This window comes from Sturnira hondurensis, unplaced genomic scaffold, assembly GCF_014824575.4.
Source record: "Sturnira hondurensis isolate 20B ecotype Veracruz unplaced genomic scaffold, ASM1482457v3 Scaffold0004257, whole genome shotgun sequence".
Lineage (NCBI taxonomy): Eukaryota > Metazoa > Chordata > Mammalia > Chiroptera > Phyllostomidae > Sturnira > Sturnira hondurensis.
In genome coordinates, this window is record NW_028076888.1 from 4,612,341 (window position 1) to 4,634,403 (window position 22,063).

Below are 22,063 nucleotides of genomic sequence, written 5' to 3' on the forward strand. Positions count from 1 at the left end.
CTACCTGTAGTGGGAGGGACAGATGCAGCCAAATGCACCTGGGACAAGGGCCACTACTCCATCAAAGTGCTGGGAACCCCAACCCCCCACTCCTAGACCCAACCCAGGCTGGTTTTACTGAAAACATTTATTTTGACAAAACAGCAGAGCTACATTTAACAGTAAATTTTAACAGGAAGTTACCACAACCTGGTGGGTTTGCCCAAGGTTAGAACTGTGGCAGGAGGCCCCTGGGCTGGCAGAGACGGGGGACGGATAGGTAGCCGTCAGGTGACAGACTGTCGGGGGGGCCTTTGGAAATGAGGCGGAGGGAGGGCGAGTCAGCATCCCCCTCCTGCCCCTACCTGGGTCTGGGCTGGGCTGTGGAGGGCGCCGGGTTCCTGGTCATCTTAGGGGTGATGACGATGCTGCTGTTGGTGACGCGTGGCCCGTACCAGCCTGCCCAGAACTGGGTGTCTGTGCCCCCGTGCTGGAAGAGGATGTGGCGAACGCCTGGGGGGTAATCCGAGAAGGTGTGGGTGACCTGAAGGGAGGGCAGAGGAAGTGACCACCAGGATGGGGAAGGCACGAGTTCCAGGTGGCAGTGCTCGGGGCGGTGCAGGCCCTGAGAGAAGTGGGTGGCGAGCAAGCAGTGGAGGCCTCACCTCTGTCCACGTGGCATCGTTCCACTGATGGATGGTCACAGGTGGGGGCTCGAAGGATGCCAAGGTGATGTAGTCGGCCGAGACCAGCTGCACTCGGATGCTGTAGGTACAGCCGCAGTCTGCTCTAGCAGCGAACCTAGGCGAGGGTGGAGCTCAGGACTGTGTACCCCAAGACAAAGGGTGGCCCTGGTGGTGGGCAGGCAGCAGGCCTACACATTGGAGCTCTTGAGGTTCATTTGCTGTGCAGCCCATGAGGCCCACCTTCAGTGTTCCCTGGACCCTGGGAAGCAGTCTGCCTGGGCTGGGCCTCAGGTACTGAGAAAAGGGCAACCCTTTTGGGTATTTCAGAGAAGAGTTCACCTTAAAAAGCAGAGCACAGAGATGGACGCCCAGGCTGTCAGAGCGGTGTCACCTGTATGTTGCCGGGGCCCAGGCTGTGGATTCCAGGGGAGGTTAAGGGAGGGGTGGCCTGGGCGGTCGGGGCTGACACAGAGCTTGCCCTCCACTCAGCCCTGCTGTTCCTGCCCAACCCCCCAAATCTCTGTCCCTCCACCCTCAGAGTGGTGGCCCTGGCTGGGACTGGTGTCCTGCTTCTGCCAGGGGCAAAGTCAGAGCCTGGCACATCTGTGTACAGAGAAGGGACTTGAGAGGTGTGGGCTACACAGTGACAAGGAGCACGGAGGCAGATACAGCATGTGAGCACTGTGAGGGGCTGGGTCTTGGCTGTCTGTTGCTCTAGTGCTTGTTCATGACAACTCATCTGTAGGCCTCAGTCTCCCCATCTGTAAAGTGGGGTCAATGTCCCCTGCTAACACAGGGTGGTGGGGAGGCCTGAAGGTGCTACTGGATGAGCCAGTGCTGGGTCTGGCCTTGGGGAGGGGGGTGGCCCTTGCTATAGGACACTACTGGGCACAGAACAGGCCCTCACCCCAGGTGTTCTAAGGAAAAGTGGAGGATGCAGAGTGTGGGGCCCTGGCCAGACTCACCAGTCTGTCACCACAATGTCAGGCCGGAACTTGTCCATCAGTTCCTCCCAGTAGCCCTCGGCTTTGAGGTCCACCAGCTGGGACTTGAGGCATAACCTAGGGAGCAGAGAGAGAGGCTTGCATTCCCAGGTGTGCTCTGCATGGCCTGGACCCAGGAGGTGGTTCAGGGGACCCAGCTGTGTCCCCTGACCATTGCAGGACAGCTGTTGGTTGGTGCGGACTCTGGCTCCTAGCTTGGTACAGACCCCAAGGAACATGTAGGGAGTCTGACCGCTCTGCGCCTGGGCAGCATCTGATCCCAGTCCCTAGACCCAGTCTCCCAGGGCCCCAGGGAATTCACACTCCTAGGTTAGGGACAGCCTGTAGACACCCCGACAGCCTAACTGCCCCAGGGGCTCCCACCCTCCTTACGCTGGTCTCCACCCCCAGTCAGTTTACTCTTGCCCCAGGGGACAGTAGGCTCTGAGCTGCACGGAGCCCCTAAGGAGGTAGGCTTGGGGTTTGGCAAAAGGTGTCCTGATCCTCTTCCCGGCAACCCAGCCTGTGTCTTACTCATAGGATGTGACGAAGTACTTCTTGACTTTGGGGCCAGGAAAGTCTGTCCCATGGTCTCCTGGTAAGCTCTCCACCTTCCATTCGTCGCCCCCATTGGAGTCGATACACCAGGATGTCATACCCTCTGGGGAGAGACAGAAGCTGGGTAAATGAAAATGCGCAGCCTGGCCCTCCCCATTTGGTCCTGGGAGGGAGGGAAGGAGCGGGGGCAGGCATTGAAAGGCAGGGCTTGCTCACACTCTCAGATCTCAAGCTGCACACCCCACCTGCACCTGGGAACACCCCTACAAAGCTCAGCTCCTCCAGCCCACTCCCACCTGTCCCCACGATATCACTTCTGATCTGGGACCTGCCCCCTCCCGCTTTGTCCTTCACTAGCTTGACTCCTCACGTGAGGCTGGGGCAAAACCACTTTTTCTCAGTTCCACGTTGCTGAGGATCTCTGGGAAATACCCAAGTGTTGGTTCTCAGAACATTAAATTGGGGTGATGCTTTTGTTCTTTTTAATACTGATTTTTTTTAATTAAAGATTTTTACTTATTTTTAGAGAGAGAAGGGAAGGAGAAAGGGAGAGAAACACTGATGTGCGAGAGAAGCATGGATCGGTTGCTTCTCATATTTCCCCCAACTGGGGACCTGGCCCACAACCCAGGTATGTGCCCTGACAGGGAATTGAACAGGTGAACTTCTGGTTTGCAGGTGGGCACTCAGTCCCGAGTCACCCCACCCAGAGTGCTACTTTTGTTCTTAACTGACATTGCTCCCCGGTGTCCTAACCATGTCACTGAGATCTGAGGGGCATGGGACCATTGAAAGGTTTGCCAGGGGGGTCCCAGAAAACCTCCACCCTGGGCGGGAGGGGTAATGGCTGGGAGAACAGGCCTCCACTGGGCTGGTGGTGTGCAGCAGCTCCCATTTGTGGAAATATTCCCACCAGTTTGGGCCAGCAGGTTCCAGTCCTCCTCTTCAGACTGAGCTGAGAAGCCCTTCACACAGCAGCTGTTTCTCACCAAGGCTTTCCAGAACAATCACCAGGGGAGCCTTCCCAAATCCCTCCCTTGCTTCTTCTACAAGGGGCCAGCATTGCACCCGTTACTTAGGTGCTGGGGGCTTCTGCAGTACAGAACCAGACAGGCAGCACAGGAGCACAAGATGAGCCAGTGGCCTGGCTGGGCGGCTTCTGAGAGGAACCTGGGGCAGGCGGGGAGCTCTGAGCGTTGGGGTGCTGGCTATGGTGACGCTAAGGGGCCTGAGGGCCTTGGGCAGCTGGGCGTTTCTGGTTCTCCAGGCAGGATACCTGTCTTGCTTGGGGCCTAACATTCCCATCTGCACTGCCTTAATGGGCCAGCTCCTGGGACCCAGATGAGAGGGATTCTGAGTACACAGACAGTGCCTCTTAGTCAGTTGCTGATGTAGTCCCAATAAGGAGCACAGTGCCTGGTGTGTAGGAGGTGACTGCATGAAGGGAAAAAACCCTGGCGAATACAAAGGAGTGCGAGATGAACAGGGGCCTCAAATTATGTGACTGCAGCCACCTCTCAAAATCCTCATTTTCTTCATATGATTGGGATAAGGGAGGGTAGTCACATTTGGGAAGAGCTCAGGATAGTGCCTGGCACAGAGGCAGCCCCCCACAAACTTTAGGCAGCTCAGACTGAGCTAAAGGGGGAAAGGTGGACCTGCAGTTTGTTTATTCAACAGATGCTTCTCGAGCACCTGCTGTGTGGAGGTGTTGTGGATGCTGGATGTAAAGAGCCAAGCATGAAGTTTGTGACAAAGAGATAAAAAGGTGATTCTAGGTTTTGAAAAGTTCTAAGAAGGAACTAAATGGAGGTGGAAGGACAGAGGTAGGGAACACTGGTTTTGGATGGGCAGGTCCCTGAACTAAGGCCTCAAGAGTGAACAGGAACCAAGGGAGCACGGTGCTGAGAGCACGGTGTTAGGTTCTGAGAGAACACTCCGGGTAGTGTGGGCATAGCCAGCGCAAAGGTCCTGAGGTTTTGACGAAGCAGCCCACCTTCAGCACACGGGTTGCGCAGGAGGTTCCGGCGGAGGCTGCACAAAAAATAGAAGACCTTCCAGTCCGCCACAGGCTCGTCCCAGTCCTCAGTGATGAAGCCGTCCCGCAGGCTCTTGCGTTTCCAGAGGGTCACGACGTCGATAAGGTCACGCCAGAAGCTGCAGACAGGCCGGCAGCGCAGCAGCAGCTGACGCGCTGGCACGTGTGTGAACACCTCCAGGAGGATGTTCTCCGGCAGCAGCTCGTTGATGCTGACCAGGGCCATAGCTGGGGTGGGGCGAGGTGCGGGCACAGGCCTGTGGGGGGCAGTGGCGGTCAGAGCGCCGACTGAGGAGGTGGCCACCTCAGATCTCCAGGGTCCCGGGCCAGGGACTCCTAATCCTGCATCTGTTGTGAAGTGAGAGGTTAAGAACGAAGTGTTTGAGCAGCCTTCCAGTTCACAGTAGGCCCTCAAAATACAGACTAATTTTTAAAGATTGATTTGAGAGTGGGGGAAGGAGAGAAACATCGATTTGCTGTTCCACTTATCTATGCACTCCTTGGTTGCTTCTTGCGTGTGCCCTGACCCAAGATGGGGAAGCGAATCTGCAACCTTGGTATAACTGGATGGCACTAACCAACTGAGATACCTGGCCAGAGCCGGACTAATTTTTTGAGGCCTTGCCCTCCCATTAAAAAAAAATTGCTTAATTTTAAGTTGATGCACAGTTAAGACTTTGCCAGTGCCACGGTGCCTTCTGGGAGCTCTGTAAGGGTTTGTGGTGATGTTTCAGTGTTGTGAACTCCCTGTTATCAAATCTTTATTACCATGTCACACTTGATTAAGTGGTGAGGCTAGCACTGAGGAACAAATTGCTTACTTTGGCCTGGAAGCCAGATGGGATAGGCACCCAAGTGAGCGTGCCCCTTCCCTTCTGGGCGGGAGTCAGGCCAGAGCCACTGTGAAAGGCCCAGAAACCAAAAAGCGCTTTGGGGACCCTAAGCAAGGCTGCCTGGGTTTGAAGCCTGGCCTGCAGTGACTGACTTGTGAAGCTGTGAAAAGGAGGTGATAAGTGTTCCAACCTCAGAGGAGCCAGAACAGCTAATAAGTAAAGCATTTGACACAGGACTTCTATCACTGGACTAAAACCAAAAGCAAAAGCAAAACCAAACCAAAGTACGCAGTTGTAGAGCTACCTGCCCCCAAGAAGGCTTCCCTTCCTTCCTCGTGCAATCTCAGTTGCACAAGGGTTTCCACTCCCGGTAGCCTGAATCATACCTGATAAGGCATGATCCCTTATCAGACCCCTCAGGGGTCTGGTCAGAAAGCCCTCTGAGCAGATTCCCACCCCCCCGCCTCCAGCCTCAGGGGTAGGGGAGGGAACATTCTGCACCACACCAGGAAGACTTCTCATGTCTCACAAAGACTGGGACAAAGAGGCAGTTCAGCATCTTCTCTAAGCTCCTGTTTGGGGGAGCAGGGCGGAAGGAAGGTGGGTGCACACACTCTGGCTCCTGCCCTGGGAAGAGCGTTTTAGCATGGCAGAGAAAAACAAACATAAGTAAGGCACTGTACGCTATGCAAAATAATGTGATGGATAAAAACTTTCACGTGGCCAGGTCTAATTTTTTCAGGAGGAGGTGTAAACATTTTTTAAAAATGAAACCTGTGAGTTTTTAAATGCGGGCAACTTCTAAAAGCACTGTCTAGGACCGGGACAGGGGTGTCCAACCTTTTAGCATCTCTAGGTCACGATGGAAGAAGAGTTGTCTTGGGCCACACATAAATACACAAACACTAGCGAAAACTGATGGGCAAAAAAAAAATGTTTTAAGTAAATCTACAATTTTGTGTTGTAAATTCCTAACCATCCTGGACCGTTATGCGGCTGGGGGCTGCAAGCTGGACACCCCTGGCTACATAAAAGTCGCTGAGCTCTGGAGTTAGGTACCAGCAACTCCTCACTTTGACATCCAAAGCCCGGTCTTTGACTCTGGTCGCCTGTTATGACTCCCCCTACCCTTAGTTTCTGTTCTTCGGGGGCCTCGTGTCCTGCATGAAGACTGCGCGGTGGTAGCGGTGGGCCGCGGAAGGGGAGCCCACCCTAGGACATTCACACCAGCCCGAATAAGCCACCCGGCACTTACTGGGCTTCCCATGTGCCCGCCCAGCGTCACGCCCCGGCCTTGTGTCCCCGGATCCTCCCAACAACTACTCAAAGCGCCCTGGAAAAGGCAGGCGCTGGTTCTCGGCTCCGCGGACATGGGCGTGCCAGCTGGTCCCAATTTATCCGCCGGCGGGGGTCTCACTCGCGAGGTGTGGGCCCCGAGGTACAGCGCGTTTTGGAGCGGCCCGCAGGCCAGGACCGAGCGGGAGTCAGGACTGGGCGACACGAGATTCCGCGCAGCGCGGGACCTGACCGGAGAGACCAGCCCCGCCGGAACCTCACCCCCTGGTCCCGGGAGGCCCTCCCGGCCCCTCCCGACCCAGCGTCCGCGGATAATGCCCCGGGTCTACCCGCTTCCCAGCGCCGGACATACCCGCTTCCCGGTGCTGGACACTCACCCCTCGCCGCGCCCGTCGCCCCCTGCCTACGCTCGGGCTGAGCGGAAAGCTGCGCAGGGGTCGGCACGCCCGGCGGGGGGCAACCGGGTCGGCCGCGCTCTGGCCCCGCCCCGCCCCCGCGCTGACGCACGCGCTGCGTCAGCCTGCTCGTGACTTGGGCTGGGCTGGGCTGTGGCGATGGAACATTGGTTCAGGGTTGCCCCAGGCCCCCCAGGCCCCCCTTTTTTAAACATCAGGCTTTTCCCCAGGTGGGGGGCTGCTGCCATTTTTGCCCTTTGCTCCTCCCCCTCCACGAACCCCAGGCTTGTCCTAACCAAGCCCTTGAAGAGCACTCCCCTGCACCAGCTCTGCCTCAGACCTCTTAACCTTTCCAGATGGGGAAAGGAGGTGGGAGGAGGGCAACCCACAGGGGACCTCTGAACCGGTGGGTTCCCCCGGAGGGTGATTGCTGAATGTGAAGGTCAGGCTTGGCCTGGCCCCTACCTTCCCTAGGGCTTGACTGCCAGCAGGCAGGTAAAAATCTGACTTCCGGCCAAGATGGAGGCATAGGTGGAAACTGCGCCTCCTCGCACAACCAAAATTAAGGACAACAAAGATTTAGACACAAAAAGCCAACCAGAAATGACAGAAAATTGACTGTACAGAAGTCTAACAACCATTCATCCAGACCAGTGAGAGGGGGTGGAGTCGGCGGCAGGCGGAGATGGAAGAGGCACTGGCTGGAGGACCCAAGAGCATAGGCAACACACAGCTAGCAGACCTTGGGCACAGGGAGGAAACAAGTAGGCCCAGTGAGGAGCACAAGGCACTTGGCTGACCTCAGTCACACATTTTTGTGCATATAATGCAGGCGAAAACGGGCAGCAAGACAGACCATGCAACCCAGGGCCCCAGGGAAGGGAAATAAAGCCTAAAAGCACCGATGAAGAGACCCTGTGGGTCTCTCCCAGCCTCACAGAATTCCTGGGAGAGATCCACAGGGTCCTAGAATGTACACAAGCTCACCCACCTGGGAACCAGCACCAGAAAGGGCCCAATTTGCTTGTGGGAAGCTGCAGAGGGGACCGAAATCCAAGAGAGAGCATGAAACAAGCGCCATTGCCCTTCTCTGACTCCGCCCCCACAGACAGCATAACAACCCAGCAACCGGGTCGCCCTGCCCTGGTGAACACCTAAGGCTCCGCCCCTCATACGTAACAGGTGCCAACAGACCAAAACATTATGGCTCAAGAAGAACAACTCAAAACCCCAGAGCCAATACTAAGCGTCCAAGAGATAGCCAACCTATCAGATGCACAGTTTAAAATACTGGTGATCAGGATGCTCACAGAACTGGTTGATTTTGGTTGCAAATTAGATGAAAAAATGAAGGCCACACTAAGTGAAATGAAGGAAAATGCACAGGGAACCAATAGTGATGGAAAGAAAACCAGGACTCAAATCAATGGAGTGGACCAGAAGGAAGAAACAACCAAACAGAAAAGAATGAAGAAACAAGAATTCCAAAAAAAATGAGGAGAGGCTTAGGAACCTCCAGGACATCTTGAAACGTTTCTACATCTGAATTATAGGGGTACCAAAAGGGGAAGAGGAAGAGCAACAAATGGAAAAGTTATTTGAACAAATAATAAGGAGAACTTCCCCAATCTGGCAAAGGAAATAGACTTCCAGGAAATCCAGGAAGCTCAGAGAGTCCCAAAGAAGTTGGACCCAAGGAGGAACACACCAAAGCACATCATTACATTAGCCAAGATAAAAATGAAAGAGAGAATCCTAGAAGCAGCAAGAGATAAAGAGACGGTAACCTATAAAGGAGTTCTCATCAGACTGCCAGCTGATTTCTCAAAAGAGACCTTACAGGCAAGAAGGGGCTGGAAAGAAGTATTCCAAGTCATGAAAGGCAAGGACCTACATCCAAGATTACTCTATCCAGCAAAGCTTTCATTTAGAATGGAAGAGCAGATAAAGCACCCTTCTCAGATAAGGTCAAGTTCAAGGAGTTCATCATCACCAAGACCTTATTATATGAAATGTGAAAGGGATTTATCTAAGAAATAGAAGATAAAAAATATGAACAGTGAAAGGACAGCAAACTCAGTTATTAACAACCACACCTAAAAAGCAAACTAAGCAGACAGCTAAAATAGGAGCAGAGCCACAGAAATGAAGATCACATGGAGGGTTAGCAACAGGGGAGTGGGAGGAGAAGGGGGGAGAAGGTACAGAGAATAAGTAGCATAGACAGTGGGGAGAAAATAGACAGGGGGAGGGCAAGAGTAGTGTGGGAAATGCAGAAGCTAAAGAACTTATGACACATGGACATGAACTAAAGGTAGGAAGGTGGGTGGGAGGGGGTGTGCAGGGTGGAGGGGATTGAAGGGGGGAAATGGGACAACTAATGCCATAATCAATAAGTTATTTTTAAAAAAGTAAAAATCTCTCTATGTGCTTGTCTGGATTAAATTCACTGATCCTTCATTCTATAAATAATTATCAAGCACCTGGGCCTTCGGGGAACCAGAAAGGGTTGTGCAGGCCGTGCGTGGCACCAGGGTGCCTGGCCAGGTCCCATTAACTCCTCGTTAGGACTGTATCTTCTCCAAGAAAGGGCGTCCTCTGCTAAATTGCCATACAGGTGTTGAGTGGTGGTCCCTGCCTCGGCTGAGGCCCTCATCTAGCTCCTTGTTGAGTGAGACAATTAAGTTTAACAGTACTTACTGAGCACCCACTGAGAGCCATTCTACGTGCCTTGGCTTCATCTAATGTCATTAAAGCTCTGGGAAGAGTAAGTTAAACACCTGTGTGCGGGGCTGGGATGACCCCGCTGACCCAGCGTGAGGTGCACACAAGGGCTGCCAGGAGATATCCACACACCCCACCCCAGGCTGGCTGCCAGGTCACAGTGGAAGTTAGCTAGGCTGATAGCTACTGGGGCCAGGGGTTTGCAGCTCATGGAGGGGTCTGTCCTGGGACCCTGGTTCTCCCATGGTGCGGCTCCTGCAATGCCAATCCCTCTCTGTTCCTTGGACAGAGGCCACAGGTGCTGCCCCTTTGACAGGTCTGGGGCCTCCCATGAAGTTTGCCCTTTCCCCCCAGAGACCACAGGGCACAATTTGGGCTGGGAAATCCTTTTATTTGGCTGCATTCAGCAGGGGTGGGGTCAGAGCACTGGTGTCCTTCCAGCAGGAGGGAGAGACAGAGGGCAGGGTGGGGAGAGCCAATGAATGGCAGTTCCAAGGGTGGGGTAGGGGCCTGGTCCAGGCATGGAGGTGGACAGGTGGTCCTTGAAAATTCCCACCCCACTCATCCTATGCCCACACATCCTAGCTCCCAGAATCACAGCCCGATGCTGCATCCACCTGCCCTGAGTTACCACGTACAGGATTCTGGAGGTCTTCTGGAGAGCCCCACCCCATCTGGCTTCTGGGGTGTCACTGACGGTGAGGACAGCCCAGACCTGGAGTAGACTCCACCCCACCCTGGGCCTGCCCATCTCAGACCAGGCACCGGCCTCTGGGCCTCGGCCACCACTCAGAGCCGGTGGGCAGAGTGAGAGCTTAGGAACAGCAGAGTCCTCCTTCCACTCTCAGGCTTGTCTGAGCTACACGGTCACCTGCCAGTATCTGCATTATCCAGGGCAGCCACAGGCTGGCCAGATGTCCTTTACTCTGCCCCTGCTTCGAGGGGCCCCAAAAGAAATGTGGAGAAAGGCCCAGAAGGGGAAGGTAGAAACCCAGATCCAGGCTGCCATCTGAGCTTGGAGACCCACCCTCAGAGGGTCTAGGGGAGGGCCCTGGGGGGACACCCTATACCTCCCTAACCTCAGGGGCCCCATCTCTTAAAGGCCTGCCCCCTCGTCATTCAGGTCGAGCCCTCGGATGGGCTGTGCACAGCACGCGAAGGCAGCACAAATGGAGAGGCTCCACGAAGAGGCGGGGTGGGGAGCAAGGCTGAACTAGGAGCTCTGGGGAAGCCTGGCCCACCTCCCTTTCCCAAGCCCAGCTTTTCTCTGACAACAGTTTACCAGTCAGCGTTCTGTGGATGGGGCCTCGGAGACATCAGGGCAGCGGGGGGCCCAATGGTGATGCTGCTGTTGGTGACCCTTGGGCCGTACCAGCCGGCCCAGTAGTGGGTGTCCACACCGCCGTGCTGAAACCAGATGTAGCGGACGCCGGGCGGGTAGTTGGAGAAGGTGTGGGAGACCTGGGAGGGGGCAGGGGGAGGGAGGGAGCGAGGTCAGGGGAGGTGGCCTTTGAGGGTAGTGCCGTCTGAAGGGCAGCGGAGGCCAGGAGGCATCTGCTACCTTAGTGCTGGTGCAGGAGTCAGCGGAACAGGGTTCTAGTTCTAACTCGGAGATGCTGGGCATACCATCTCCCCCTCTATGCCTTAGTTTCCTCATCTGCAAAATGGAGTAAAATCCTGGAGGATCCCAGTGCAGCACAGAATGACCAAGGCACGTTCTCAAGCGTTCAAAGGCTGTCCAATTCAGTCATCGTGGGCACATGTAGCTATTTAGTTTAAAATTAGTTAACATTAAGTGAACTTAAAAAATTTAGTTCCTCAGTCACACTGGGAACTGGCTCTTATTAAGTAGCTATTGGCTCCCACACGGGACAGCGCAGACAGATCATTTCTATCACTGCAGAAAGTTTCCTGGACACCACTGGCCCAGATCCGGAGGTGGCCCCCCACCTACTTTTGTAAATCTGACTGGAACACAGACACGTCCACTGCGTGTGAACCGCAGCTGCGTTGTGCACGCAGCTGGGGAGTCCAGGAGTTGAGTAACTATAACAGGGACGGCACGGCCTGCAAAGCCTGAAGTGTTTCCATCCGGCCTTTTAACAAAATGTCTGCTGACCATCTGCTGTCACCAGCCAGCATCAAGACGGCCGTGACCATCAACATCAGGAGGCGATAACAGTCAGCCTTTTGAACGCGGCTTTACCAGCATCACTTCGCTGATGTCTTTCAGAGCTCAGAGCGGCCGAAGCCCAGGTGAGAAGCGGCAGAGCTGGGATTCGAACCCAGACCTGTCTGCCCGTGGTCTCTGCCAGGAGCAGTGTGCTCTTGCCCTCTTCCTGGCCCACGTACCTCCCTCCACTTGGCATCGCTCTTCTGCTGGATCGTTGCTGGGTCTGGCTGGAAGGTCCCCAGAGGCGCGTGTGCTGATGACAGAAGCTGAACGCACAGCTGGTACTTGGACCCACAGTCTGGCCTTGCCGCGAACCTGCAGGCAGACGGAGGGCCCATTGGAGCCTTGGAGATGGGGACAGGGTGGGGGTGGGGCGCTTGAGTGGCAGGGCCCCCCCAAACCCTCGCCCCGGGCACTCACCAGTCCTTGACCTTGATGTCTGGCCGTGTGGTGTCCATCAGTTCCTCCCAATACCCTTCGGCCTTGAGGTCCACCACCTGGGACTTGAGGCAGGTGCTGGGGGGTAGGCGGAGGGCGGGAGGGGCTGAGGCTCACCGCTAGGGCACTGGGAGGCTAGGACTGCCTGCCCAGAGCAGGAGAGACCCCAGGGTGCAGTGACTTGGGCTCCCCCCTCACCCCAAGACCCCCTGACCTTGGATCTTACTAATAAGAAGTCACGAAGTATTTCTTGACCTGGTCATTGGGGAATTCCTTCCTCTGGTCTCCAGAGAGATCTTCTACCTTCCACTCGTCGCCTCCATTCACATCCAGGCTCCAGAACTCAAATCCCTCTGGCAGGAAAGCACCGGGCGCATCAAGGGGACGCCCTTCCGTGGTCACCGTCTCCCAAGGGCCCCTTCTCCCTGGACCCCAGCAGTTGCCCCGCCCCTAGCCCTGTATTCCTGCCATAGAACACTTCGGATCTGTAACGCCTGCCTTGAATGAGCAGCTTCCTGTGTCAGGCACCGCGGTAGGTGATTTCCACTGGAAGCCTGAGACACGAGATGATACGAACGAGCAGCAGCCCCTTCGGTGATGCAGAACACTGTGACGCTGGCCAGATCTGGGTCTAGTCCTGCCTTTGCTGATACTGGGCTGTGTGACCCTAGGCAAGTTGCTTTCCCTCTCTGAGCCTTGGTTTTGTCTTCTAGAAACTGGGGTCAAGAATAGGAAGTGGCAAACTTTCTGTCAAGGGCCAAAATATTTTAGGTTTATGTGGGCACTGTCCCTATCACATAGTATGCTTTTTTTTAACCATTTAAAACTGTAAAAACTATTCTTAGCTTCTGGACCAGATCTGGCTCAGGGACCATAGTGCGCCTGCTGCTGGGCAAGAACAAGGCTGTTGGGGGGGTGGTCCAGTGAGGCAGGCCTCCGACAGCAATGGGGAGCTTGGAATTGTTTGTTTCATCACCACGTGGCTCCGGAATTTGGCCATGTAACGGAAAGTGAGGTTCCCGCCCTACCCCCATGCCAGTGTGCAGCCCATGAGTTCACCACAGCGAGGGGACAAGGGAGCTCTAGATGACTACAGAGGTCTTGTTCAATCTGTTGTTGAAACGTGCTGGAAAGAAGACTGGCTCTGTCATTCTTCCGTATGCACAGCCCCTTTGACCTCAGGGACGGTCCTAGTAGGTCTGGCCTGGGCGTCTGACTTGCTGGTCTTGTGTCTGGGACACAATTAGTCCTAACGGGCCAATATTCCCTCTCCTAGGAAAGGTCACTGGGGAAGGAATCTTAAGGGTAAAGTACGAAATGCCACTCTTGGCTTCAGTTTGCATCTCTGACAAATGGGTATGCTACCCGTACCTGCCTTTCAGGGTTGTTGTGAGAGGATTAAAGGAGTTAACCGTCAGTGCCTAGCGCATAGTAAGTGCTTCATAAATGTTAGCAGGTATCCTGACAGTGTGTGTGTGTTGGGAGCATGCCAGACCCACTCTGCGCCCCACCTTCTGCACACGGGTTGTGCAGGAGGTTCCTGTGCAAGCTCTGTAGGAAGTAGAAGACCTTCCAGTCCGCCACGGGCTGGTCCCAGTCCTCGCCGATGAAGCCCTCCCGCAGGCACTTGCGCTTCCAGAGGGTGACGAGGTCGATGAGGTCACGCCAGAGGCTGCAGACGAGGCGGCAGCGCAGCAGCAGCTGGCGGGCGGGCACGTGTGTGAACAGTTCCAGCAGGATGGTCTCCGGCAGCTCGTTGATGTTCCCCACCACCATAGCTCCTGGCTTCTGGACGCTCTCCTGTGGATATTGAAAAGCCGGGCTCCAGACCAAGCCCTCTCCCTGCGCCCGGTATTTGCAGCACCCCGTGGCGGTGGAGGTTCCTATCCCAGGCCTGACATTTACTGTCTCAGGAAAAGACCCTGTGCCTTTCTGAGACTCCGTGTCCTTCTCTGTAAAGGAGGCTTAAGGAGGTCCCCGGAGGGATGGCTGGATCTGCCCAAAGACGCACAGACGGGAGCCGAGGAAGGAGCGGGAGTCTTCTATTCTAGAGGCAGCCCTTTTCAATAGGCCAGATAGCCCGTAGAACTGAAGCAACAAAGCGCAGCCCCGCAGGACATCCAGTCCTGCGGTGCCTTCTCCATTCTCTCTCCCATCATCAGAGAGAGGGGAGATGTTGGGGGTAGGAACACTTATTGTCTCAGACGGAGGTCCAAAGGGCTCAAGCGACATTCTCAAGACCGCAGTGGAAATGGCCTGCCCAGCTGGGACTGGAGAAGGGGTGGGGGAAAGGCCTTGCCTATTCCCCCACCCCCATTCCCGTGTCTGGGCTCCAGTTCCAGGTTCCCTTGCGCGCCTTCGGCCTCCCATTCTGAGTCGCGACTTTCACAAGTCCCCCAAAGTCGGGACTCGGACCCCCACACATCGAGGAAGACTCCTGCCTGAGTTTCCGCTCGTGCCACCGCTGGAGGCCGCACCGCGCAGCGCCAGCGGCCTGAGACTTGTCCGAGTCGGGCCTCCCTCCACGCACAGCGGCGGGGCCAGGAACCGCAGGGCCGGCTGCCGGGCCCGCGCCCGCGCCCCTGCCGCGGCCAGCCCCAGCGCCCTCTCCCTCTGGTCACCTGCATTGGGCCACAGGGGCGAGATCCCACTGGGTCGCACGAGCTGAACCGGCCTCCGCCTGCGGTCGCCGGGTGTACAGTCCTGCCCTGGCCCCGGCCCCGCCTCCACCGCCTCCCCTCCCTGCGCCGAGCCGCGCCGGCGCGCGCCTGGGTGCGTGGACCTGGGACGCACCCCCCCCCCACCGCCTTTGCGAAGTAGGAAAATTACCGGGGGTGGGGGTGTCGGGAGGAGCCTCTGCCCTCCCCTCGCTTGGCTGCATGCCCCGCACCCTCCGCATGACCCAGACTCTCCCTGTCCCCTCGCGTCCTCCTCCCAACAGCCAACTCAGAAGGGAGCCGGGAGAAGGCTCAGATCGGACCCCCCCCCCCATTAAAAATAAAATAAGCAAGCGAACAAAAAAAAATAAAAATGACTATTGATCTTTCCCGGCCTCCCGGGTCTGCCGAGGAACCTGCAGCCTCAGGCTCCGGGCGGACAGCTCCGGACTGCCCGGCGGCCCGGCGCGGGGCCAAAGGCGGGGCGGGGGCGGAGGCAGGGGCCTTCAAAAGGCGCAGAGGGCCCGGACCCGACCCAGACGCAGGCAGCACCTAGACTCGCCGACGCCCAGGGACCCGGGCAGCCTCGCAGCGCCCCGGCTCCTCCTCCTTGCGATCGCCCTCCGCAGCGATGGACGGAGACGGTGACCCAGGTAGCTACCGCAGCCCGGGCCCACTAGCTCAGCCTGGGAGGAAGACCGGGGCCGGCGGGCGAGAGCTACGGGGGTGGGCATGCCGAAACCCAGCGCCGCAAACTTTCGCCTGAGCGAAGCCCTTGACACAGTCTCAAAAGAGCACAATCCTCTGAGGCCTCGAGAGGGGACAGGCAGGAAGGAAGGACTCGGGGTTTCCATTTACCCAGGAAACAGCGTAGGAATAGTTCCACGTTCCTGGCTCCCAGCTTTCTGAGGGTTTATCAGGCTGAGCGACATCTAGGATGGGGGAGGCTGCGGGAGGCTGCGGGAGGCTGCGGGAGGCTGCGGGAGGCTGCGGGAGGCTACATGCCCTTTCCTTCCGTCAGTTTCTTCCATTTGCTAGCTCTGGCTGGTGAGCTGTCTGAATCTGTGTGGATGTCTTGGGGTTACTGGCCTCTCCCCACCCCATTCTCCTGGGTTCCCTTGTCTGGAAGGGCCACCCTTCATCTGGGTGGCCAGGTGCCCAATGGGGCCCTCTGAGACTGCCCAGTCATCTTGTCTGGCACCAGAGACCCCCGTCCTTCGAGCTGGCGGAGCTAGCTTGGCCTGTAGGGGTTGCCAGCTGAGTCAGGGTGGGAGCAAGTCCCGCCTGCGGACTCCCCGGCCCTTCCTCAGCAGGCCCGTCTGAGAGTGGGCACTGCTTGGGGGAGGCAATGGGAAACAGATCGATGCCCACTCAGGCAGCCAAGCCCCCTTTTCCTGGCCCTGAAAATCCCAGCTCCTCCGGCTCCCATTCCCAGTCCTCCGTGGCCCCCTTGCCACACCTTTTCTAGGGCCCCAGAATGGGCTCCTGCTTTTTCTCAGGGCCCAGCTATTCCCTGGACTCCAGGGCCCAATCCAGGTGAGTGAATCAGCCCTGGAGGCAGCTTCCAGGGGCCAGATAACTTTCCGACAGCAACAATGTGGGGAGTTGTGTGCACTTGAGCAAGGGTGGGGGGGCCTGTAACCAGATCTGGGGCCTCAAGTGCCAGGCCTGGGGCCAGGAGAGGGGACTGGGTGAAGTGCACCTTTCTGGGGAGCATCAGGTGTCCACCAGGGCCAGGGCAGGGCAGGGGGAGGGGTGGAGAGGTGAGGACACTGGGCTCTGCTCCCCGGAGACCTGTGGGCAGCAGGACGGGCAGGTGATGTGGCTTCAGGGCCTGGTGTGTTCTTCTCAGACTTCCCACTGTTCCGCAATGTGGCTTGGGAGAAGCCAGGAAGTGTCTCCGGGCCTCAGCTTCCTCTTTGCCAAAAGGGAAGGGGTAAAGCCCCGCATCATACAGATGTGGCAAAGTAAATAAATAATAAAAATGCTAATAATGAAGGGAACGTGCTGTGCTGAATGATAAGACTCACAAATAAGGTCTACTGTGGACCCACTGTGCACTCTGGGCTCTGAAGAGGTAAACCCTGATTCCACAATCAAGGGTCTGACTGTGTGGGGAGGGGGAGAAAATGCTGCAGGAGAGGAGGCGAAGGGCTGGCAGGCTGGGGTCCTGGTGACACCCAGACTTGGGCCCAGGCCCTGCCTGCTCCCTCCCCCAGTGCCCGGCCCATTTCCACTACCACCTCGGCTTTCCAGGGTTCAGCCCTTAGGAACCCCCGAGTCTGAGAGCTGTGGCCTTCCCCATCACCCAGAGTGGTCCTGTCTCCTCCCCACACTGTCTCCCTTCTCCAGAGACACTGGGCACTTGGTATCTGCTTACTCGAGGCTTCAGTGGCCTGGCTGAGGCCGGCTGGGATCCAGAGGACAGTATAGTCTGCAGCTCCTGACGTCTGTCCACTCCCTTACCACTGAGAATGCCCTCGCCCCTAAGGGGGTGTGGACGTCAGCACTGTCTGATGGGCCCGGCATTCTATAGACGAGGAACTGGAGGGCCGGGAGCGGAAAAAGCCTTCCTTTCCCAAACACGTATCACAGCTCCCTGTTTGACACATGGGGCCTTGTAATGAGCCCTTCTGCCCCGCCCCCAATCAAGGACCTCCGGTTGCCTCCCCCTTGGCCTCAGATCCCTGTGTCCCCTTCCCTAATACTAGCAGCAGGACCTTTGACAAGCCATCGCGCATCCCAGGGTCTGAGCATTTCCATCTGCAGAATCAAAATCACAGCGGTGCCTCCTAATTCAGGGAGGGGTTTTATTGACAATTCAGGGAGGGATTTTATTGACCTGTGAGGGCTAAAGGTGGCCCCGGGGCCCCGCTGCCTGGGGTCAAATCTAGGCTCCAACCGCCCATTTGCTGTGCGATCCTCAGCCTGTTCACCTCTCTGTGCCTCTGTGTCCTCATCAGTGAAACAGGGACAGCGACAGAAAAAGCCTTGAAGAGATGCTGTGAGGCTTTAAGGAGTAAATGAAATTAAAATGCTCAGAACAGGCCCACACTCGCTAAGTGCCCAATAAACATGAGCTGCTAACGATGTGCCAGATGCCAGGCACTGGGGACAAAGCAGTGAGTTCCCCAGACCCTGTTTCCTGCCCTTGTGCCCTCAACCTAGTCCCAAGGAAGGTGTTTTCCAAACCATAACCCACTAAGACAAAATCTGGGAAGAACTGGAACTCCGGCCATGAGAGGGGAAGTCCAGGAGGGCTTCCATGAGGAGGTGACAGGAGCAGGGCTCTCAGAGGGTGGTTGGAAGAATTAAAGAAGTTCATCTGTGAAATGTAAGGCAGTCCTGTTAATAATATCAGCTGCTGTTATCTACTCCCAGCTGCTGCACGGGAAACTGAGGCCTCTAAATAGGCTCTTCCTCCTTGGGGCTAGTCTGGGGCCCTGGTTCCCTTGGGCCTTCTCTACTTCCACTGGGCACCAGTTTCTGGTTGCAGAGCCTCTGGCCACAGCTGCTGAGGCGGGGCGGATGCCGGACACGCGGCGGTTCAGAGGCCTGTAGGGAGACAGTCTGGGGGGAGTCACGACCCTCCACCCTTCGCCCCCCACAGAGAGCGTGGGCCAGCCTGAGGAGGCGAGCCCCGAGGAGCAGCAGGAGGAGGCGTGCCCGGAGGAGGCGAACGCCGGGGAGGAGGAGGAGGAGGCGGCGGCGGCGTTCCTGGACGAGCTGCCCGAGCCGCTGCTGCTGCGCGTGCTGGCGGAGCTGCCGGCCGCGGAGCTGGTGCAGGTGTGCCGCCTGGTGTGTCTGCGCTGGAAGGAGCTGGTGGACGGCGCCCCCCTGTGGCTGCTCAAGTGCCAGCAGGAGGGCCTGGTGCCCGAGGGCGGCTCCGAGGACGAGCGCGACCACTGGCAGCAGTTCTACTTCCTGAGCAAGAGGCGGCGCAACTTGCTGCGCAACCCGTGCGGGGAAGGTGAGGCTCCGGTCCTAGTACCCGACGACTGGGGGGCTCAGCTTCCCCCTCTGGAAAATGGGCCATGCACAATGCCAGGCTGCTTGAGGGAGAAATGAGAGCTCTTGGCACAATGCCCAGCACAGAATAGCCCCAATAAACACTATTATTTCCCTGTCCGCCTGCTCCCTGGGGGTCTCTTTCCCAGGCCCTTCCACCATCCGTGACCCAGGGCAAAGACTTGCCCTGTAGGGGACCCTCCCAGGAGGGAGAAAGAATCTGGGACAAACAGAAAGTGCCTGCCATTCAACTCCACCATCGTCTCCCACCCGACACCATTAAAGTACCAGTTGGCCCAGCACCCGACTATGGGGGCTAAAGCCAGCGCCGCCACACCATCACAGGGACCGGGTGACTAGGGTGGGGCTGTCGTGTTCCTGCAGAGGACTTGGAGGGCTGGTGCGACGTGGAACATGGCGGGGACGGCTGGAGGGTGGAGGAAATGCCCGGAGACTGTGGGATGGAATTCATCCAGGATGACAACGTCAAGAAGTTCTTTGCTTCCTCCTTCGAGTAAGGAGAAGGGGGATGGCCGGGGAGGGGCAAGGGGGCCTCCACTCCTTCCTAACGCACTTCCCCCAGGTGGTGTCGGAAAGCGCAGGTCATCGACCTGCAGGCTGAGGGCTACTGGGAGGAGCTGCTGGACACTACTCAGCCGGCCATCGTGGTGAAGGACTGGTAAGCGACCCTGCGGGACTGGGGTGGGGGGTGGGGACTAAAGCCACCACCCTGCTTGGAGGGCCACTGCCTCCCCTAGTGGTGGTGGCCACGTGGAACCTGTCCCCAGGAAAAGGTGAAATCCACCTTTCTTGCTGAGCTTAAATGCTGGCAATCTTGTTGTTTGTTTGTTTTGTTTTGATTCCTCTACCGTCCAAACAAGTCATGTCTTTGTGGGCTGGCTTTGGCTTTGGGCCCAAGGTTGGGTCTGGCCCATTTGGGTTTTAGCCCTGGGGTTTGGACTTTCGGCAAGTCACTTTCTCTCCCTGGCCTCAGTTTCCTCATCTGTAAGATGGGGGCACCAGCAGCAGAGTCGACAGGGTTACCTGCTGTAGACGGCCAGGCCTACGGGCTGAGGCCCACCTCGGCTCTCGCTCCCTCCCCCGGGGCAGGTACTCCGGTCGCAGCGACGCGGGCTGCGTGTATGAGCTCACGGTGAAGCTGCTGTCGGAGCACGAAGACGTGCTGGCCGAGTTCAACAGCGGGCAGGTGGCGGTGCCGCAAACGGACGACAACGGGGGCTGGATCGAGGTGAGCTCGGAGACTTGGGGCGGCGAGGCAGGACCTGGATGTAATGGGCGGGGTTTGTGGGAACCCCGCCCCGTGGGCGGGCGCGGGCCCGGAAGGGCCGACCATTCTGGGAGAGAGCCCAGGGGCTGAGATACCGAGTCAGGTCTGGGACGAGTCAGAGGACCGGGTGGGGTGGCCTGGGAAGGCTTCGGTTCCCCAAGACTGACCTTTTTCCTCACCCCACACCCCACAGATCTCCCACACTTTTACCGACTATGGGCCCGGCGTTCGCTTCGTCCGCTTCGAGCACGGGGGACAGGACTCCGTTTACTGGAAGGGCTGGTTCGGGGCCCGGGTGACCAACAGCAGCGTGTGGGTGGAGCCCTGAGTGATCCCTCCTCCAGCTCCCAGCAGCAGCCCGGGTCGGGCAGAGGCCCGGCGTAGATAGGCCTTAGTGGTAGCACCCACACCTCCCCCGCCCCCCACCCCACGCACTCCTCTCCCGCCCCTTACTCCAAGCCCAGCCCCCACACAGGTAGAGAAGGGTTTTGCTGGCATATATTTGCACCTGGAAAATAGGATGGGTGAAGGCTTGGGCCTGGACTGGGCCCACCGCTGAATCCCCACCCCCAGCACAGTGCCTGCCACAGCGTGGACGTTCAATAAATATTATTTGTTCAAGGAAGAAATGAATGAAGAAACGGATGAATGAATACCCGTCCCTGTGCACCCTTCCCTGTCTCCCGAGGGCCCCTGGCTCAGCCTGGAAAAATACTTGGCGGGGCTCCAGCTGCTTGGGTTTCCAGAGCCCATTGGGCCGGGGCAGAGCCAGCCAGGCCTGGGCAGCGGACAAAGGCTGGGATTGTGAGGCCGAGGAGTGGGGAGCTGGGCCTGGCGCCGGACTGACACCCAAGCTGCCCAGAGGCCAGCATGGAAGGGGGGCACCCTGCAGGCCTCTCTTGATCCCCGTGGGTGATGGCAACACCTCATCTGGGGTACGAATTAAGAGAATTCAGGGCTCAGGGATGGACGCCCATGACCTGGGGTGGGGGATGGGGAGGTGTGGGTGGGGGAACACAGAAAAGGTCAGCTTGGCATCCCTCTTCGGTTTGTGCCCATGTCACGGCTTTCCGCCCTGGCTTGCTATCGACTCGCCCAGGAGCCATGTGCATCTGGTCTCATTGGTCGTTTTCTGAGTCCTGTCGGCAGCCTGGCCCCTGGCACTGGTTTGAGGGGAGGGAAGGAGGGACGGGTGTGGCGCCAGGCTCTGGACCAGGCTCTCTCTGGCCTCCCCAGCAGCTCTGAAACCCGGCCCCTCCCCAGGACTCTCAGCTGCTTGTCCAGGGCGGTGCAGGGTCCTGAAACATCTGCTCTCTCCGCCATGGGGACCAGTAAAATCCCCAGGCTGCTCTGGCCTTCCTTTGCTCCTGAGCCCCAGTGCTACCTGCTAGCCGGGTGGGGCTGCAGGATTTAGGCGGGGGCCCACCCACACTCCTTCATTGGTTCATTCATTCACTCCTCCGTTCATTCATGGTTCCTGAAGTCCCTGTCATGGCCAGGCCCTGTGCAGGGCCCTGAGGTGACATCCGTGAGCAAGACACTTCTTGTCCCAGGAAGAGCCATCATCCTGTCTACACTGAGGAGGTGGCACCCTGGGAGGGGATTTATCTGGTGTCCTTCGGGGCCTCCAGTCTAATGGTGGAGGCATAGTCCCTGCTCTGGGGACACCCTCAGTCTGACGGGGTGGGGGAGGGCAAAGCCCTGACCTCAGAGAATGTCCAGTCCTGAGGTGGGAGCACAGCCCCTGCTCCCTGGGCACCCCCAGTCCTTTCTTGGGGATGTCACAGTCTGGGGTGGGGGGCATTGTCCACACCCACCTGCGCTGCCAGTGGGCCAGGAGGTCCAGTTTGATGAGGACTCACAGAGGAAGAGGCTCACCTCTGTGAGCCCCCAGTTTTAAGTACAGCGGTGACAGGCAACGGGAAGCTTTGGGGTGAGGGACTAGGGTGGGCATGTGGGGGGCCAGATGGGGGGTGAGTAGGGAGAGGACCAGAGCCTGCCTGGGGG

At 57.5% G+C, this 22,063-nt stretch overlaps 3 protein-coding genes across 4 annotated transcripts; 1 reads left to right on the top strand and 2 right to left on the bottom strand.

Moving 5' to 3' along the window:
* Window positions 1–144: 144 nt before the first annotated feature.
* Window positions 145–6,847, bottom strand: LOC118986345 (F-box only protein 6-like). The gene is made up of 6 exons (XM_037045221.1): window positions 6,751–6,847; window positions 4,203–4,501; window positions 2,183–2,309; window positions 1,631–1,726; window positions 645–780; window positions 145–523 (listed from the first exon to the last, which is right to left on the bottom strand). The coding sequence occupies exons 2-6, from the start codon at window positions 4,468–4,470 to the stop codon at window positions 341–343; spliced, it is 810 nt and encodes a 269-aa protein (XP_036901116.1). The 5' UTR covers window positions 4,471–4,501; window positions 6,751–6,847; the 3' UTR covers window positions 145–340.
* A 3,015-nt stretch (window positions 6,848–9,862) lies between these two features.
* FBXO44 (F-box protein 44) lies at window positions 9,863–14,842 on the bottom strand. The gene is given in 7 exon segments (XM_037045230.1): window positions 9,863–10,818; window positions 10,821–10,953; window positions 11,845–11,980; window positions 12,086–12,181; window positions 12,330–12,456; window positions 13,615–13,903; window positions 14,725–14,842. Coding segments are annotated over 7 exon segments (828 nt in total). The 5' UTR covers window positions 14,731–14,842; the 3' UTR covers window positions 9,863–10,777.
* Window positions 14,843–15,277: 435 nt separating this feature from the next.
* On the top strand, window positions 15,278–20,677 carry FBXO2 (F-box protein 2). Of its 2 annotated transcripts, none has more exons than XM_037045228.1 (6): window positions 15,278–15,413; window positions 18,368–18,730; window positions 19,153–19,282; window positions 19,352–19,447; window positions 19,879–20,017; window positions 20,250–20,677. In XM_037045228.1, exons 1-6 carry the CDS (start codon window positions 15,392–15,394, stop codon window positions 20,382–20,384), a joined length of 885 nt encoding a protein of 294 aa, XP_036901123.1. In that variant the 5' UTR covers window positions 15,278–15,391; the 3' UTR covers window positions 20,385–20,677. The 2 variants fall into 2 exon arrangements, with proteins under 2 accessions (XP_036901123.1, XP_036901124.1); XM_037045229.1 differs by having other exon boundaries at window positions 15,279–15,413; window positions 18,371–18,730.
* Window positions 20,678–22,063: the final 1,386 nt, after the last annotated feature.

Bases quoted from the DNA above. Each gene is read 5' to 3' on its own strand.
- FBXO2 (XM_037045228.1), top strand. From the start codon at position 15,392: ATGGACGGAGACGGTGACCCAG. The intron at 15,414-18,367 runs GTAGCTACCGCA...CTTCGCCCCCCA, and splicing joins GGACGGAGACGGTGACCCAG to CAGAGAGCGTGGGCCAGCCT. The intron at 19,448-19,878 runs GTAAGCGACCCT...CCCCCGGGGCAG, and splicing joins GCCATCGTGGTGAAGGACTG to GTACTCCGGTCGCAGCGACG.
- LOC118986345 (XM_037045221.1), bottom strand. From the start codon at position 4,470: ATGGCCCTGGTCAGCATCAACGAGCTGCTGCCGGAGAACATCCTCCTG. The intron at 781-1,630 runs GTGAGTCTGGCC...ACCCTCGCCTAG, and splicing joins GACATTGTGGTGACAGACTG to GTTCGCTGCTAGAGCAGACT. The intron at 524-644 runs GTGAGGCCTCCA...CCCTCCCTTCAG, and splicing joins ACGATGCCACGTGGACAGAG to GTCACCCACACCTTCTCGGA.